The sequence below is a fragment of the Aptenodytes patagonicus genome, chromosome 9 (genome assembly GCF_965638725.1).
Source record: "Aptenodytes patagonicus chromosome 9, bAptPat1.pri.cur, whole genome shotgun sequence".
Taxonomy (NCBI): Eukaryota; Metazoa; Chordata; class Aves; order Sphenisciformes; family Spheniscidae; genus Aptenodytes; species Aptenodytes patagonicus.
This window is the reverse complement of record NC_134957.1, coordinates 3,190,403-3,207,556: the sequence shown is the minus strand read 5'-3', so window position 1 is coordinate 3,207,556 and position 17,154 is coordinate 3,190,403. Positions and strand designations below refer to the sequence as shown.

At 43.9% G+C, this 17,154-nt stretch overlaps 2 protein-coding genes and 1 non-coding gene across 4 annotated transcripts in view; 2 read left to right on the top strand and 1 right to left on the bottom strand.

Annotated features, from left to right (window-relative positions):
• Positions 1 to 1,218, bottom strand: part of LOC143164408 (transmembrane 9 superfamily member 2-like) — a 33,550-nt gene extending 32,332 nt beyond the window's left edge. The window contains exons 1-2 of the mRNA XM_076346959.1: positions 1,002 to 1,218; positions 376 to 443 (exon numbers count right to left, since the gene is read on the bottom strand). Coding sequence (XP_076203074.1) covers positions 376 to 443; positions 1,002 to 1,118 — 185 coding nt within the window. The 5' untranslated portion in view covers positions 1,119 to 1,218. The remainder of the gene's footprint in view (positions 1 to 375; positions 444 to 1,001) is intronic.
• A 4,944-nt stretch (positions 1,219 to 6,162) lies between these two features.
• RBMX (RNA binding motif protein X-linked) lies at positions 6,163 to 17,154 on the top strand. Of its 2 annotated transcripts, none has more exons than XM_076346958.1 (9): positions 6,163 to 6,243; positions 7,747 to 7,873; positions 8,073 to 8,179; positions 13,736 to 13,907; positions 15,017 to 15,133; positions 15,498 to 15,612; positions 15,727 to 15,852; positions 15,944 to 16,032; positions 16,534 to 17,154. In XM_076346958.1, the coding sequence occupies exons 2-9, from the start codon at positions 7,765 to 7,767 to the stop codon at positions 16,839 to 16,841; spliced, it is 1,143 nt and encodes a 380-aa protein (XP_076203073.1). In that variant the 5' UTR covers positions 6,163 to 6,243; positions 7,747 to 7,764; the 3' UTR covers positions 16,842 to 17,154. The 2 variants fall into 2 exon arrangements, with proteins under 2 accessions (XP_076203073.1, XP_076203072.1); XM_076346957.1 differs by having other exon boundaries at positions 15,929 to 16,032.
• On the top strand, positions 7,930 to 8,002 carry LOC143164777 (small nucleolar RNA SNORD61). The gene has a single exon (XR_012996140.1). It is a non-coding gene; the product is annotated as a small nucleolar RNA SNORD61 (small nucleolar RNA).

The window sequence follows — 17,154 nt, the reverse complement described above, 5'->3', positions numbered from 1 at the left end:
TAGGTCTACTAAGCAATGATACACAGTATGATTTGCAGTCTTGCTGTTGGGCATACAGAAAAGAGAAACTTCCAGGGGTTATACGTCCTACCCTGTGCAATGCAACAGTAGCAGCAAGACGAGAGACTAGCTCAAAAAGCCCACAATTTCTCTATTTGCATTAAACTTTATGGAAGCCAATGAATTTAGGACTGCTTACTGAGGAAAAGTACTTATTCACCAAAGATAAGTGAACGCTGGATTTACTCTTCCATCCCTACACCCAAAACACCGCTTACAAGAAACACGCGTACTGTATCAGGAGTTGCATCACTGCACTGAGAACAGAAAACAGGCTTTCCAAACGTTTCTGGAAGCCTGCTGCGATGTACTTACGCATCATACTCGTAGGGCAGAACCGATTCTACAGAGTCCAGTCTATTCACGAAGAGCTCGATTAGTGACTGAAACAGGGAACGACAGTGGGAGAAAAAGTATGAAAATACAGACTTGCAAAAACAAATGTGCGGCCAACACAAAACGCATCGCTAGCTGGCAAGAACTGTTACAAGTTTCGGAGCTCGCTATCCCACAGCGGAGTTACCACAGACTTCTGACAGGCCCCGACGGCCGCCGCGGCGCCGGGCCACGCCAGAGCCGCCCTCCCTCGGCAGCGCCGCCGCCACAGGAGGCTGCAACGAGGAACGAAGCACCGGCGAAGGACCCTCCCGTCACCGACTGAAAAGTTCAGCGGGAAAGGGGGAGGTTTTCGCCGTAAAAAAAAACAGCGGGTGCACCAAGGGAAAGGGAGCTGGGGGTGGTTGGCTTCCCCGAGCAAAGGCTGCCGCCTGAGGGAGACCGCCCGGGGCCCGCACGCAGCGGGTCGGGGGATACTCGGCGGTCCACTCCCCGCCGCAAAAACCCCGAGCGGGGCTTGCTCCGCTCGGGGTTTCCGAGGCGGGGGGGGACGGGGACGGGGGGACGGGACCGCCCGTGTCGGGCCCTCCCGTGAGAGCTCTCACCTTGCAGCCCTCGCTCTCCTCGCCTTCCTCACAGAAGCTGACGGGCGCCAAGCCGGGCAGGTAGAAGGCGGCACAGAGAGGTGCCACCAACAAGAGACCGGCCGCCAGCAGCCTCATCTTCCAACCTGAAGGCGCGAAAGGAGCATGAGCCGAGGCAGCAGCCCCGACTCCCCCGGCCAGCGCCTTGCGGAGGCGGCCTCAGCCGGGGCGGAGGCCGGTAAGCAGCAGCGTCACAATCGCGTTGGGGCCGCGGCGCCTGCGCGGTGAGGAGGTGAGGCGCTGGGCGCCATCTTGAAGCAGGGCACCGTGAGGCACGGCGGCTCTTCTCACGGAGGCTGCCGTTGGCTCCGGGACGTTTGGGCGGGCTGTCACCTCCCTCTCGGCGGGGAAGTGGTTTCCGTTCTTCTTGCCTTCCACGCTCACCTCAGTCCTTTTTCCCAAAGTCCCCTGTGGTGACTTGTACCAGAACCTCTTTTCAGGTTTTAGCTCCCAGCATAGCAGAGAAAGAATTAAATTGGATTTTACCAGCTCAGACATTAGGGGTCTATATTTGGACAAATCCAAGATTTTGTATTGCAACCTTTATCTGCAACCCTGTGCCTTTTAAGAATTATACTTGATGATTTTTTTGATGTCTGCTTCAGCAGCTTGTGATGTTTGCAGCCAACAACAGTGGGATGCACACCAGCTCACGGTGTCCCGTGGCTCCTTGCTACCACAATGCAGCCACAGCAGTGCCATGAACATGCCAAGCTCTAGACTGACTCGTTCAGGTGGCAATGGCAGGAGCAGCGCTCGGGGACAGCTGCAAAACCTGTCTGAGAAGCAGGGTAAGTACAATTGATGGCTGCAAGCCAAGCTCTGTGCTGCCGTGGCAAGACAGATACTCACTGCTGTTTAAGACATTATGCTAAAGGCATTGATGTCAATACTAGGTAAACAACACCTCCATCTTCCTCTCTGTCTTTCCCGTTTAGGCAAGCTGTTGCCACTCTGGTTTCCAACCTGTAACATTACATTTGCATTACCCTTGCAAAACTGCCATGTCCAACAGTTTTACCCAACTCATCAATCAGTAGTGAGTTGCCCTGACCATAGGACAGCACCGGGCAAAAGGAGGAAGAATAAAGGGTGCATGATAATTGCTTATCTTGTGTCTTTTCAGCTGAGCCTGGAAAATTCGAGTTGTCATTTCAGGCAGCTCCAGCTATGTTTTAGGAACCTGTGATCCACCTTGTATTGCTAAACTGAAAGGGGCCACAATTAGATCCCAAATAGGTGATTTGGGAGAAGCACGTTATGGAGTTCCAGTTTAGAAATGGCTGACAAAGTCAGTGCCAGAAACAATTGTTTTGTGCTGCTCTCATCCGCTCTAGTCTGTTTTATGGAGGAAAAATGCTGAGTTTCTATAAATACCTATCAACTGACAGCTGCCCAGAAAATTGCTTCTTGTCATGATAGCATTGAACTGATATTTTCAGTTATTAGTTTTTTAGTACATATCTAAAGGGCATTACATTCCTTTTTCATTCATTCTGAATGAGTCTTATGTGATCAGATTATTTATGTATTCATTAGTCCTCATCCCCCAGCTCTCCTGAACCCTTTATGCAGTTTAAACCCAAAATATGATGAACTTGGTAAAAGGCCAATATGTTTGATGAAAATACGCAGTGTGGTACAGAGAGATTTAAAGTACTGCCCTCTGTATGAACAGGTTTGTAGTGTAAATTCAACGACATTGTTAAACATCATAGGATTCACTCAAGAGTGACACTTTAGGTGAAAGCTACCAAAAAAATTCATAAAATATTACCCTCATGGAATGTTGTCCACCTCTCCCATCTAGTGGGCTCATTTTTATGGTTATCAGTGAAAAGGCATGAAGGGATCAGTTTCTTTAGATGTATGTGGGTTGGTAAGTAACATGCTTAATTGCGTTTCTTCTACTTTTAAAAACATAAGGAAAATTTTCTAAGCTGTGACAATGCAAGGGCAAGTATATCTATGCTAGTTAGATAGCAACTGTCTTCTGCGTAAAGGTTGGTGGAGTTTTCCTGGTCTCTGCTTCCCCAGTCATCCCATCTAAGTCTGTTTCCTATTCTGTAGGGGCCAATATTAGGACCTCTTATTACTATCTTAATTTCCTATCAGAAAATTCAAAGTTGAAAGATCATTTGCAAAAGAAACTGTCATGGCTCTTCAGCCTTGAACTTCTTACTCAATGAAGCGTAAGAAGGATTAGTTTCTATTCAGACTGCAGTTTGTTCCCTGAAGGTTTCTGTAATTTTTCTACAAAAATTCAAACTTACAAAAAAGAAAAAAAAAAAAAGAAGAGGGGGAAGACTTAGAAGAATTATATATCCTCTAATTCTCTAGGAAAAAGATCTGTCTCACTGAACTTGGAGCAAGACCATACATAAACTATGTAGTGGAATATAATAAAATACTGTTCCAGTTTGCAATGCAGATGGAACTAAGGTTTTGATGAGAAGCCTGATGAAGATATCTTTTAGGACAAAGGGTAGAAGAATTTGGCCCTAATACAATTACAGCAGTTATGTTCAAATGCTGTTTCAAATGTAATTATGTTCATGCTAATCCCATCTACCTACATGTACAGTATGTGTTAACAGAATGTTAATAAAATGAAGCCAGGAGTTACCAATGAAGTATTTTACTCTTTTAATCAGAGGAGGAAAAAGAGGCTTTAGTTTGCATTTGCTTATCCTTCCAGTTACCTGGGCACGGTCAGCAAATACACTACCGTAGGTCACAGAGACTTCACACATAGACAGAGACTATTTTTAGCATGTTTCTTACAGGACTAACAATTTGCTTTAGTTTTCACTATCCACTCCAGGGAGACTCTGAGGTTTAAATTCTTCTGTATTGAAACTAGAATTTGAACCTTTTTTTCATATGATAATTGGATGAGTATCTAGCTATGCCATTCTTTGACAACTGCATTGTTATCACGTGCAGTGCCCTCCCACTTAGTTACCGAAGGTCATCTTTCCCTTTTACGATGCACAGTAACAGCATCCAGAAACTCAGCACCTGTGGAAAGGTGATCATCTTTAAGTACATACTACAGTCTAGAGAAGTGTTTGAGAGGCACCTTCTTTTGTATTCTCAACAGATCTATGAGGTAGTCTGAAGCAATGTTGCCTTCTGCTTTCCCTAACACAAAGAGCAGTTGAATATCAGTATCTGAACAGAGGAGACTGAAAAACTGAAGAATAGTCTGATGTTCTCTTATCAGGATGCGACAATTGTGCAGCTCTGCGACTGTAACAGCACTGGGCAGTAGCGGTAGAGTCTATATCTGTGGCACCTCTCAGAAAAAAAGGTCTGTAGAATACCACAAGTGAGAACAGAAGTCACAGAGGAGTTCAGCAATACCCATCCCATGCGTTAAGAAAGTGGATAAGGTCATGTGCTGGTGGACCACATTGTCTCTTGTGACTCTCACAAGACAACACGGTGTAGGAAACTATACCACCATTTCAGATTGCTTCAACCCCACCCATCCCCTCCTCCCCCTCTGTGCAGCTGGCACAAATAACAGCATGGGAGGGAGTTGGGAGGGCACCAGATACAGATGGGAAAGGTGGTATTTTTTTTCCTTTTAGCTCCCAGCAGGTTCATTGTGGAGCCCTGTCAGCCCTAGGGACTTCTCAATGAAGACATGCTATGGTATCCATAAGGAAAGGGATCTTGGTACGTACAAGCAAGAGACTGAGTAGGTACCAGGCACCACTGCCTACCACACAGCATGGATACACTTTGAAAAGCCCTAGGAAAAACCGCCTGGTGACCTGCCACAGCTGATGCAGATGCAGTACAGGAACATGGAGTGGCTCTGGAGATCAGCTCCTCAGACCTGACCGGCATCCCTCAGCACCACAGATCCCCAGGAATACTCAGGGACTGGCCACTGGCATCCCGTTACTCAAACCTGGGATCAGGGGATTCACTTGAGGTTCTGTTTTAAGTCCCTTGGTTAATCCTAGGGGGATTTCAGCATGGGAACCAGGCGTATTAAATAATTTACCTGTGATACATCTTGGCCCTGTTCCCTCACTGCATAAGGATGAGTCAGGACTTATACAAAATACTAAAACGTTCAAGGAACCTGCAATTCTTTAGCTTTTGCATCTTGCAGAAATCAGCTCTAAGGGTCCTTCTTCAAGGAGTAGGGATGGGTATCAGTTACAGGTCCTGGCTCCCAGTTTTCAGTGACCATGTTCACTGTGCTTCTGGAATCTAAAAGGTAACAAATGGAGACAGACTTGCAAAATAGCTACCCTTTTTAAAAAACACACAGAATACATAATCAGGCAACTTCCCTTTTGTTTTTATCAGTTTTAAGCAGGTAACAGAAAAATCCATTTTTGTTTTTGAATTAAAAGACTGAGTGGTAATTAGACTAGGTGACCCGAAGAAAATAGGCCTTGTTGACTGATTAATACCATTTTAGATAATCTAAAGGTTAAAATTATGAAAACTTAGCCAATGTATGCAGACTTTCTCCTAACTTTTCAGCTATGAGGTTTAGTCAGCAAAATACCTGCAATTGAACCTCAGATACAATTTAAAAATTGAGCTAGTTGAACCAGAGCAAAACTTGGTGTTGTCAACAACACATTTCATTTTAAGCTACACTTATTTAAGTCTCCAAGGAAGGGGTGCACATACATTAATTAAAACTGCCTTGAGACCGTTTTAGTTGAACAGGGTTAACCTCCCGCACAGACACTTCCCCGAAGTTAACCTGACCCCATTGCGAGTGATTTTGCTTCCAAACTAGTGAAGCAGCCGCTCCTTCGGGCACACCCGCTGAGAAGGGGGACGAGGGGCTGCCGCGCCTGCCAACGGAGAAGCCGACAAACAAAGAGAGAAGCGCTGCCCGCCGCAGCCCGCCTTTCCTAGCCGGGAGGATCAAGTCGCGCTCATTTACCGCGGCTCACGCCCCGTCTCCAGGCGGGACGGGGTGCTCCAGGCCCCGCAAGCCCTCCGACTGGCCACGCCGGAGCGCCGTGCCCGCCCCCCTCAGCTGCGGAGGGCTGCGCGCCAGCCCCAGGGAGACCCCGGCACCGCGGCGCGCTGCGGCCTCCCCCTGCCGGGCTCGCCGCCGCGTGCATCCGGGGCCCCGGCCGGCTGGTGACGTCAGCGGTATAAAGGCCTGCAGCGCCTTTGTTCGCCCTCATTGCGCAGTTGCGGTTCGGTCTGAGCGGAGGTGAGTGCTGCCAGGCGAGCTGAGCAGGCCCGGGGGCTCTGGGGAGGGGGAAAGCGGGGCCCTGCGGGGCGGGAGTGGGCCGCGGAAGGTGGCGGCGTGGCGAAAGGCCCGGCCCGTGGGTGAGGGAGTTGTGTTCCGCACGCCCCGCTGCGGGCCCGAGGCGAGGCGCGGCGGAGCCATGCCTGCCTCCCTGTACGCTTGACCCTGTGTAGGGTGGAGGGAGCAGTGCGGCTGTAGCGGGGCGCGGGGGGTTCCCAACCGCGTGAGGCGCGGTGGCCGCCATTTTAAGTGCGGGGGGCTCTGCTCGAGGTCCCGCCGCGTGGGCCTCTGCATCCCCGAGGGGAACGAAGGGAGGGCGGCGGCCGCGCCTGGAAGGCCGGGCGGATAGTTCAAAAGGGGGTTGAGGTGCGCGGTCGGGTTAGCGCCGAGGCGGTCGTTTGGCGCCGGCAGAAGAGTGCCTGCCAGAGGTGGCCGCCATTTTGTGGAGGTGCCTGGAGACGGCGGAGGGTCTGACGCACTTCCCGCTCCCCCCCCGTTCCCCGTCCCGGCGTGCGCCTTCGTGGGGTAGAGAGGGGGGCGGCCGCGCGCGCGCGGCGGCCTCCTGGGCGGCCCGGCCCCCGCCGGCCTCCCGCTTCCCGCGGGGCTGCTTTGTCCCTGCTCCCCTGTGTGCTGAGGGAGCTGCGCAGGCCCTCGTTGCACGCTGCTGCGAGCTTTCCCGCCATTGGGCTGGAGGCATGCGGGTAACGTTTGCCACAGGCGCCAGGCGTTTTGCCAGGCACTCTGAGGTTTTGCTTTGTCTTCGGCTTTTTGTTTTGGTTGGGTTTTTTTTTTTTTTTGGTGTGGTGTTTTGTTTTTTTGGGGGGTTTGTTTTTTTTTTTTTGAGTCCTCCGCCCCCGACTGGCCTTAGTTATGGCCTTGCTGTGTAGAACTGCAGTGATAGTCTGGTATTCGTTCAGACTGACACGTTGTGCAGGCCAGGACTTCGGTGTAGTCTCGATGTACTTTAAATAATTTAAAGAATGAGCTTAATTTGGAATATTGGCCCAAGCTGACATTAAAGTTAATTTTTCGGTATTACTTTGACATACTAAGTAAACTTCTTGGCATGCCTATGGCAGGATTTGGAGGGAGGGAGCGCTAGGATATTACCATTGAGGGCAAAAAGACAGTAACCCTGAAAAACTTTTCACACTCACCAATATTACTTGATCTTAAGAGAGTTCTCATCAGTGCTTTGTTCCACTTTTTAGAGTTAATTTAATCAATTTGAAATAGACTATATAATTTGAAGAAGTAATTGAAGGCAGTACTACTTCTGGTTGTTTCAGTCTAAAAATTTTATTTTTTTATGTTCTCTATATCTCATATCTCTTAATTGACATCTTGCTCAAGAAAATTTGCTTGTACTTTTGAGGAAAGAAGTAACTTCTGTTCTGTGAGGTGGTATGAAAGTCTCTGTTGCAGTCTGATGTTTTGTTAATAACAACCTTGTGCTTTTAATAGGTCATTTGGAGAATCAAAATGGTTGAAGCAGATCGTCCTGGGAAACTGTTCATTGGGGGCCTAAACACAGAGACTAATGAAAAAGCCCTTGAGGCTGTATTCGGCAAATATGGACGCATTGTGGAAGGTAAGAAGAAAAACCTTTCAATTTTAAGATACTAAAAAATAAAAAGCAACAACGTAGCTGTGATGACTTTTTTGGCGTTGATCATCTGAAATGATGGTGCTTTCATGTCCTCTAAGAAGTTCTGAGCTTAAAAGGTTAAATAAAGGTTAAGTGTTGCTGCCTAATTACAGGAAAGGGTAACTTGGCTTTATTTCTGCAGTCCTTTTGATGAAAGATCGTGAAACCAACAAGTCCAGAGGATTTGCATTTGTCACATTTGAGAGTCCAGCAGATGCAAAAGATGCTGCCAGAGATATGAATGGAAAGGTAGGAATTAAGACCAATTATATGTTGCTGTTGCTGTTGACCAGCAGTATTGATCTTTGGGGTAAATTAATGAGTAATAGAAGTTGGAAGGACAATGGGTTAGAAGATCCTGGAGACAAGTCATAACTTAAATTTGGCAAAATGTCTCTTGTCTCCATGAAGCTGGAATCACTTTCTCCTGATTATGGATTTGACAGTAGAAAGTGAATTCTGTCTGTCAGTCAGTTATACTCTCCTCTTTTATTTTTTTGTTTTAATTGGTGATGGAGGGCTTTTTAGTTGGCTCTTCATTCTTGCATGTTTCCTGTAATGGTTTTGTTTTATCATATTTGAATGTAGTACTGTGTAAATTACACTTTAGGGAAGTGACTTACCTGAAAACTATTAATGGTTCCCTTAACATGGGTTTAATGTGACTTCCCTACTGTGCTGGAGTGTTGATGCGCTATCTGGTAATCTGTAGATAACCTCCTACATTTGTGAGTTGCATCATCAATCTACTTGGCATGTATGAGGAGCGTCTTGCCAGTTAATGTGAAATAGCTTTGCAGTTAGCCAGCATTTGAATTTGCTTGCGAACACCCTACAATGCAATGATACGACTTTAAGAGGAAATAAAAATTTAATGCATCTGTAATGTCTTTAAAAAGAAAAGCCTAGGAATTTGGAGCAAAAGTTCTGAGATAAATACCAGGACAGTTTGTCAAAGGACTGTAGGCTATTGTGATCTGTGTGTGTTCTGGCATGTGTTTGAAAAGCTAGATGCAAGTTTGCAACTTAATGGGCAACAGCTGCTTATCTTCATAGAGGCACTGTGTCTTTGGGCAGTGAAAGCCATCTTCTCAGCTAACTTGAATTTCAGACTCTGGTCTTTCATGCATAATCTGAACGGTGGTGTTAAGGTCATGCTGCATTGGCCTTCTTCTAAGCAGTGTCTCTGAGATGCCATTCATGTAAGGTGAAGAAGCCTCTACTGATTCTGATTAATTAACACTTGGGATTTTGATAGCTGTTTGTCTTGTTAGCATAAGACATTGAAGTAAAAGAAAAATGTCAGTCATTGCAGTCAGTAAGTAAAGCATAACGAATATTTGCACTTTAGGAGTAAGAAAATGAGCTTGCTGTAGTGTTCACTGTGAACACACATAGTAAAACTTCCTTGTTTCGTGTTACAGCAGGCTTCCTGCTGTGTGTACTTAGTTTCTGGGTGCTTCAGGACAACCTCATGACAATTAGTGTTACTTTCTTTGGAGACTTGCTTCCTTTTTAAACAAGTTAGTAGTTTTTGTCGAGGCCGAGAGTGGCAAGTCAGATAATGTCCTTTCTGTACCAGCCTAAACATCCTTAAAGGTGCTCCTTTTATTGAATTTATTTCTTCGCTGTGTAGTTTGCTATAGTTCTGAAGACTTGTTTACTGCAGTTCTTAAACACTGATTTCCTCTGAAGTAGTAATTACGCTGAATCCTCACATAAGGTAAATTCAAGCACCAACAACTAATTGTCAGACTGAAAGGAGTTCAGTCACTAATCCTAAGCTTGTGGAGTGCAGCTTTCAAATTAAAATCCCTCTGAAAATAATCACCAACTGGTCTAAATCTTGAATGTTGTGGCATGTGTTTGGTCATGTTGGAAATATTCAGGAAAGTAATGCTTAGTAAAGTAGCTAAATGAGACTGAATGTTTGTGACTGAGGTGATGTCTACATGTTCTGGAATGCACCATCTGCATCACTGTCAAGAAGTGCTCGAAAGTACTGCCTTGTGGATCATCGTTCTCATGGTTTGTCTTCAACACCACAAATCTGAAAGTGCCTTCATCTGCTTTGAAATTTGAGCAGCAAATAGCGTATGAAAAGAACATCCTCACTCTGGATTTGGCTTAGAACAACCTTCTTAACATAAACCTTTAGGTGCTGCTGTGTATAGTACCAGTTCTGTACTGGTCTAGCTTGGTTCGACTATGGATATGAAAGATGTGGAAGATGTTCATAAGGTAGTCTCTTGTCCTCATCTTCAGAAAGCCTTCTGGACCGTAAGTGCTGCTTGTACCTCAAAAGGACTCTGCGTTCTAGATCTGAGGAGCAATGTTTGAGGCATGCTGTGGGAAGAAATCATTGTAATAAATCAGAACTTGGAGTTTTTCTGTCCATTTGGAAATGATGGATTGGAATGCTCATGAGAATTCTAGGCACTTCAGAAGCAGCAGCAGAAGCACTGTGCAGGCAGTAGTTCAAGCAGCCTTTAAGGATTTAGTTGACCTGTCTGGCCAGGGGGAAGAGTTCTGCGTCGCCAGCGTGTTGCTCATTTTGTCATTCCAAAAGAGTTCAAAGTTGCAGTCAGTAGATGAGGCTGACTTGGATAGATTCTGCAAGAGTAAATTTGGATTTGATTTTTTGCTTTGCAAATGTTCGTGAAAAACTTTGTCCAATGTTTTGCCCCTTTCTGGGTGGGGGGAATGAAGGAGGTTAATGGTATTTCATTGTAAAATGGGACAAGCATAGACTAGTCTAAGCTTGCTTGTTGAAGATTAATTTCAGTCCTGCAGAAAGAGGTCAGGAGATAACGGTTTTGGAGTGGGGGTGGAGATTTTTCATTTAAATGACTTTCTCTGCAGAATTGGATCAATGTTAGCATGTCTGAGCAGCAGAGAAGAAATGCTAGAAGTACTTCATCACAGCAAATTATTAACCTTCTTTAAGGACAACCTTAATTGCATGGTATTCAAGTCTACATACTGATGTCATGAAATGCACGTGCTTATCTGGACACAAGTGTGAATACTCCCAAGTCTGTAGTGGACATTCTGTGCAGTAGGCTGTTCTCATGATCTTTTGATTTTAAGTCCTGAGGACAAAATGGATAATTAAAGAGAGAATGTGACCTTAAAGGAAACATCCAGGACAAGCCAGTGATTTAATTCCAGTGTAGACCTGCCAAGCCAGCTGGACTGTGTTAAGAGGTTGGAAGCAAATACTACAATCCAAACAACAGTCTAAACTGTACTCAGCGCTGCAGAAGGTTGTCTTCCTCTAATCAACAGAAAGCGTTTCCAGTTCTTTTGGTGAAGAAGTGATACAATACATAAGGTCAGCCTAATAAGAAATGATCTTCAGTTCTTGAATATATTTGGTGAAAGGAAGCCCACTTGATGTGCCATCAAGGAACATGCAGAAATGGTGGAGTCACTGCAGCATCAACAGTAAAATGATCCATTGGAGAGGAAAGCCCTGTGTGCTGTTAGGTTGCAGTTTCATGCAAGTTTCTGTAACAGTTTCTTCAGAATATTTGATTTCTGCCCCACTCCCAAAACTCCAAATTTCATTCATCTTTTCTGTTCGAACATGGAACAGTTTGCAGGACAGTTCTCTTAATTCTGTTTGGTTAAGGTTCCCTGGCTCACCTTGCAAATCTGTATAGATTGTTCATTCCACTTACAGGAGTTTTTATGATTGCCAATCTATTATCCTTAAATGACTCATATCTTAAATTACTTTCCTGCTTTTTAGCACCAAGGTGACTGCACTTTATGGTGGCCATATCATACTAAAAATACTACTGTAACACTCTGAATCAAGGTTATAAACACGAACTAATGAGTGTTTGTGTTGACAGCTGGTGCTTTGGGCTCATTGAAAAAAATTCCTTATTCTGAGATGGCTTGTCTGAGTTTTATCTGTTCAGTGAGATGAGACCTTTCTTTGACCTAAGAACCTATAAAATGAAGTTGTCCCTTCTGCTTTAAAACAGAACAAACTTTGACAAATATCTTCTCCTGGTTAGAGAGGGGAAAAAAAAAATCTTCTTGGACCTAATGAAAGGTCTTTTTGGAACTTAGGCATAGCTTTAAGACTGCTTGCATAAAGCAGTTTGAAAAGAAACCTATCTTTTGCCTAGATAAGATGCATAAGTGCAAGGCAGAAGGAAATAGCAGGAGAAATGATGAGGAAAACTGTACCTCCTACATAAAAAGGGAAAGAACTTGGACCTAGCATCCATGTTTTCAGAACTGATGCTAGCAGAAGGGGATGGTGTTTGGTTTCCAAACTCGAAATAAGCTGTCAAGAATCTGCTGTGAAATTGAGGACAGCAGTGGTCATGATGGCAAAGCTTAAGGCTTCAAGCCCACTGTTCCTGTTTTGAGAAGGATGACTGAGACAGATGAATGATGATGGCAAAATAATACGATACAAACTGAGAAGTTCCAGTGATCAGAGGTACTAATGCTCACTCCTGGAATGTTTCAGCTTGTCATGCCAAAAGGCTTTTAGAGGAACCTTTCATAAGTAAAATACTTCTATTAAGTCAAAGCCAAGACCAATATGATTTTGCTAGTATTTTTTTCCTCACAATGGATCAAGTTGGACCTGTGGATATACACATTGGTTTTTCAAACAGTAGCTACGACTACATATGGTGGCAGAATACATGAGCTACTAAAGTGGATGCTTTCAGAGAGGGCTAGATTTCCATGGAGAACAAAAAAGATTCAGGACATCGGTAAACGACTGTAAGCAGTTCAGAGTAAGCCATTACAAGCAGTCATGTTCTTGTTCACTTATTGCAGCAAAGAAGTGCAATAAACACTTCCTGCATGCATAATTCATTAATTGTCATAGCAGAGTTAATATTTAACTGCTAAAAAAGGCAAATAAACCATGTTTGCCAGGATAGATGCGCAGTAACCTAACTTCAGTAGAGCTTGTGATCTTGGCTCTGCTATAATAACCAAATGTGTGGTTTCTGAAGGATTATACAGAAATTTGATTAATTAGGTTGAGTTACTCAATATGTGTTACCACTTGCTCATGTTTGAGGTACAATAATTGGCTGCAGAGTTCCTGTTATTGCAGGTCTATATTCCAGAAAAAGCTCCCACTTTTTTCCCACAAACACACCACACACACACACACACCCCAACCAAACAAAAAAAACCCCACAAAGCACCTCCACTTTGGAAAAGCAAGTAATAGAGTAAATTGTGACAGTCACCTTTTTTGAAAACCCAGCTTGAAACAGTAGAAAAGAGGGGTGAATTATCATACTCGGTCTGCTTTGTAGATGCTGAAATTACTTCTAAATACTTCAGTGATCACCGTTTTATCAGGACATCAAGAAAATGTACTAAACGGCCTCCCCATTGCCAGAAATCCCAACTGAAGCTAAGATACCTTCAGCTTAATCCTGTAACTACTGGTGCAGTCCTAGTTTGGTACAAAAGTCCGTGGCAATTGAAAGTAAATTGGAGATCATAAATCATGTTTCATTTACAGAATAAATGACATGGGGCTGCCGTAATCATTGGACGCTTGTGTTTTCACTGAAAGTCCTTTCTGATGCTGCTCTGTATTTTTTTTCATCAATACCACAAGAATGAAGTACTGTAGGAATTAGGCCCAACATGCTGCTGAGTACATGGGGACTAATACTGAAGACTGAAATCAGTTCTAGAGTTGCTCTAACTTTATAAAATGGAAGCCCTATAATAGTGAAGCAAGAGGGGCTTAATTTAAGAAATACAAACATGACTGAGCAGTAAGTAAAGCAGCTTCTTCTTTAGTCATTAGATGGGAAAGCAATTAAAGTGGAACAAGCAACCAAGCCATCCTTTGAAAGTGGTGGTAGGCGTGGGCCGCCACCCCCTCCACGAAGCAGAGGTCCTCCCAGGGGCCTTAGAGGTGGAAGAGGCGGAAGTGGCGCGAGAGGACCACCTTCAAGAGGGAGTCACTTGGGTATGTATTTACCTCTCTCATTATATACTTGGACAACATACAAGACAATCCCATTGGAAGATGACAATAATCCTACTGGAAAAAAAGTCAAACAGCCGAATAGTGCACTCCTTGTTCTTTATTAAAATGATGAAATATGATCTCAGCAGTATAGTCAATTTTTGATTAGGCAAGTACACCTTAAGAAAAGGCTGTCAAATATGAAGATTCCCTTCTACAACTAACACTCCACTTGACTTTTGGCTATGAAAGAAAAGCAAAACTCCTGCCCTGCACGTGAGAAAGGAAGCTTTCTGGTATTCAAGTTGAAAAAGCGATTCTCTTCCACCAGGGAAAGGGAACTGCCTTTCATTCTTGCTAGCAAGAGGTCTAAGCTTAGTAAATTCTAGGACTGATCCTTCCAGATCATGGTGGGAGTTAGGGAAGCTAAGCCTTGTTTGTTGTTATAAAATAGTGTGTTGAGTTGAAGCTTTCTGAAGTGGAAGGGTAGTACATTACTTGATACTGGATGTTCTTTAATTTAAGATACAGCTATTTATTCAGAGACTTTTCAGTATCAAAACTGTCGCTTAAAAGAAAAAGCAAGCAGCATCTGAGGTAAAACAGTAAAAGCTATAATGCAGACACCCCCCACACACCACACCCCCCCCACCCCCCCCGAAACAGTGAAAACTCTTGTCTTGAAGAGTCTGTGTAGTAGGTTCTACAGACTCTGTAGTGCCTCTGTTCCCTCTCTGTAGGATCTTCTCTAGTACATCTTCCCAGGTGGCTCTTGTCTTTTGAGAACAGTAACTTGTTGAGCATTTAAGTTCTGACTGATTACAGATACCAGCTGTCTTTCTCCCTTGTGTCACACCCTGTGGCTTTTGGATAAGTTCTAAAAGACAGTTCTTGACAGGAATTCAGGTTATGGAAAAGTTAACGTGGTGGGCTCTCAATTCTGCCAGTAGCATCTAGTAGTGGCCAAAACACAAAAGAAGGCTTTGAGGACTAATTTTAGAGGTTTAGTGTTGATCACATAGTGGTAATATTACTGTAGTTCAGGCTTTAGGGGGTGTACAGGTGGATATCACAGAAATAACAAGTTGGTTCATGGCTTATCCTTCTAGGGTCTTCGCGAGGGCCACTTCCCATGAAGAGAGGTCCACCTCCACGAAGTGGAGGCCCTCCACCTAAAAGATCTGCACCTTCAGGACCAGTGCGTAGCAGTAGTATGGGAGGAAGAGGTAAGGACTTTCTGAATTACTTTGTTGCTTAGTCAGCTGTAGCACCTTAGTCTTTCTTCAGGAACTGTTGCAAATCATTGATTCTAACTTAAATCTGCTGTGGGATAGTATTGTTTTTCTAATCTATCAGTTCTCTTCATACCTATATCATTTTGTAGCTGTTTGGAACAATTTGGTGTGATTTGATATGTTCCTTCTAGTGCTGCTTTACATTTCTGCTTGTACAGTTTTAAAGTATTACAAATGCAGGCTACAGAGATGCGTTTAAATGGCTATAAACAGTCTGCTAATACTTACTTGCCTTGGAGTCTTCTGTGTGGCTAAATGCTAATTAAGTTAAAAAATTTGGACTGTTTCTCTTAAGCTCCTGTGTCACGTGGAAGAGACAGTTATGGTGGTCCTCCACGCAGAGAACCGATGCCATCACGAAGAGATGTCTACATGTCTCCAAGAGATGATGGCTATAGCACTAAAGATGGGTAAATTCTTTTACTAGTTTAGTCTTTTTTTTGTTGTTGTTCAGAGAAGGATTTTGATCCCTGATCTTTTGAGGTGTGACATATAGCTAACATCTCAATTCTTGTTCTTTGTAGTTATTCAAGCAGAGATTATCCCAGTTCCAGGGATACACGGGACTATGCGCCACCTCCACGAGACTACGCATATCGTGATTATGGTCATTCCAGTTCACGTGACGAATACCCCTCTAGGGGATATAGGTACCTACTGTTGGATTTTTCTTCCTGTCGTTTTACTCTTGCTGTGATCTCACTGATTTGTACTAAGTCTTAGTAGTCTTTCCTCCTATAGTGATCGTGATGGATACGGTGGTGGACGTGACAGAGACTACTCGGATCATCCAAGTGGAGGCTCCTACAGAGATTCATATGAGAGTTATGGTAAGAATCCATTTTGAGGATCATGTAATTTGTACAGGTGTCTTATAAAACATGACTTTTACTAGGTTGCTTGTGTTTGGGGGAAGTGGCACGCTTTTTTTTCCCCTTACAGTGAAAGTGCAGTTGTTGGTTATCATTTGATCATCTTGTTAAATAAGCTATAAGCTAAAGAAGCAAAGTCTACAGTTCAGAATTGCAACTATCTCTGGAAAATATGGCTGAGTTTCTTCTCTAAAATAACAAGCTGTTCTGGAATACCCAGTAAAGAGCCTGCCTGAATAAACACCGTCTTCATTCCTTCAGAGTCTTTAAATCCACTCACTGCCTGATATGCAATCCCCACTTTAAATACCATTAACGTGGCAGATTATATTAAGAACATCTCAATACATACAAAAGAGTAGCAGTAAACATTTAATAACAGCAATTCTGTAAATTCAGATTGAAATTGTTATATATAACTTATGGTGTTGCCATATTACCTGACCATTGACCCTGCAGGTAACTCACGTAGTGCTCCACCTGCACGAGGGCCCCCGCCATCTTATGGTGGAAGCAGTCGATATGATGATTACGGCAGCACACGAGATGGATATGGAAGCCGAGAAAGTTACTCAAGCAGCAGAAGTGATGTCTACTCAAGTGGCCGTGATCGTGTTGGAAGACAAGACAGGGGTCTTCCCCCATCCATGGAAAGGGGCTATCCACCTCCTCGTGATTCTTACAGTAGTTCAAGCCGCGGAGCACCCAGAGGTGGTGGCCGTGGTGGAAGCAGATCTGATAGAGGTGGAGGCAGAAGCAGATACTAAAAACACTCTTAAACTTTTGGACCAAGACAGATTACTTCTCAAAAAAAAAAAAAAAAAAGAAAAGTGGAAGTTGTTCTATCTTTACTACCAGAGGACTACTAAAAGGAAAAGTTGTTTTTACCTTTTTTTTTATTGTTGCCTGTTAAGTTTTCCCCTCCATGACTTTTATGCTTTTGTGAGGAAAAGTTAAACCAATGTTTAATTTCATTTCAAAATTGTTAACATTTCTTTCAAAAAGCAGATGTTAAATGTATAAAACTTGAGCTGTGTACTAGTGTTGTAATTTTCAAAGTAAAGTTTCCCTGAAATGCCA